At 59.5% G+C, this 1,149-nt stretch overlaps 1 protein-coding gene across 1 annotated transcript; it reads right to left on the bottom strand.

The window, feature by feature from the left end:
• Nucleotides 1-247: 247 nt before the first annotated feature.
• LOC102722488 (ethylene-responsive transcription factor ERF096-like) lies at nt 248-634 on the bottom strand. Its single transcript, XM_006653161.1, has one exon. The coding sequence runs from the start codon at nt 632-634 to the stop codon at nt 248-250; it is 387 nt and encodes a 128-aa protein (XP_006653224.1).
• Nucleotides 635-1,149: the final 515 nt, after the last annotated feature.

Here is a 1,149-nt window from a genome sequence, read left to right as displayed (position 1 = left end):
GCTGGTAGCCATGTAATTAAGAGCGTGAAGCGTGGTTGAATCTGCACGTTCGTGAATGAATGCACAGTAGCCATGAGTCATGCATGCCATGATCGTGGCATCAGAAGAAGGTATATGTATGTAGGGGAGAGTTGTTCTTCGATCGGCGAGCTTATTGGTACGTAGTGAGCTGAGTGTCGTCGTCTCAGCGAGCACGTATTTACGAGCAATCCCATGCCCGTCTTACTGCATCGATCGATGGCCGGAATCAGTAGTTCTTGTTGTGGTAGCTGTAGTCCTCCGCGAGGAGGTCGTCGAGGACCTTGTCGTCGAGGTACACCAGCTCCACCTTGTCCGTAGCCGTCGCCGGAGCTGGCCGTGGTGTGGCGGCGGCGGAGGAGGAGGAGCCGGCGCTGCTCGTCCGGGTCCGGCCGGCCTCCCCGGGGAAGTTGAGCACGGCGACGGCGCCCTTCATGGCGAATGCGGCGCGGTCGTACGCCCGCGCGGCCTCCTCGGCGGTGTCGAAGGTGCCGAGCCAGACGCGGGAGCCGCCGCGCTCGGGGTCCCGGATCTCCGCCGCGAACTTGCCCCACGGCCGCCTCCGCACGCCGCGGTACTTGCTGCCGGCCTCCTTCGACTTGTCCTCCTGGTCCATGCAGCTACCAGATATATATGCACGTACGTACGATCGAGTCACACCGGCCTATTTGCACTCTGCAGTGCAGACAGCAGCAGGTCTAGCTAGCTAGAAAGTTGCAGGTGTACTGCTGCTGCTGCAGGTAGCATGCAGTTGGCATATGCAAACGTAACGGCGAGCTAGCCAGCTATTTATACACGTACTGTATGGGTCTCCACGTATGCGTGTGATCTCGACGACGGTAAAGATGAGGCAGAAAAATATATGTTGCGACGCCGTAGCAGCAGCGAGCGAGCGAGTACTGTACTGTAGCTGTTGCAGGTCGCTGGGAAGCGCGGAATCTGGGTCACGTGGGGGGGGGGGGGGTCGTCCGGGGGGCTGACTAAAGCGAGAAAAAATGGTGCGGTGCGATGCGTGCGCCTGCCGGTATGCATGCATGGCGCTACGCCACGGAGGCGCTGGGTGCTTTATGCCGCACGCACAGTTATACTGCGGATGTGTACGTATGTCCATCGATCGATCGATCAATTGGG

This window comes from Oryza brachyantha, chromosome 4 (genome assembly GCF_000231095.2).
Source record: "Oryza brachyantha chromosome 4, ObraRS2, whole genome shotgun sequence".
NCBI classification, from domain to species: Eukaryota; Viridiplantae; Streptophyta; class Magnoliopsida; order Poales; family Poaceae; genus Oryza; species Oryza brachyantha.
This window is presented reverse-complemented; position numbering and strand designations above follow the sequence as displayed.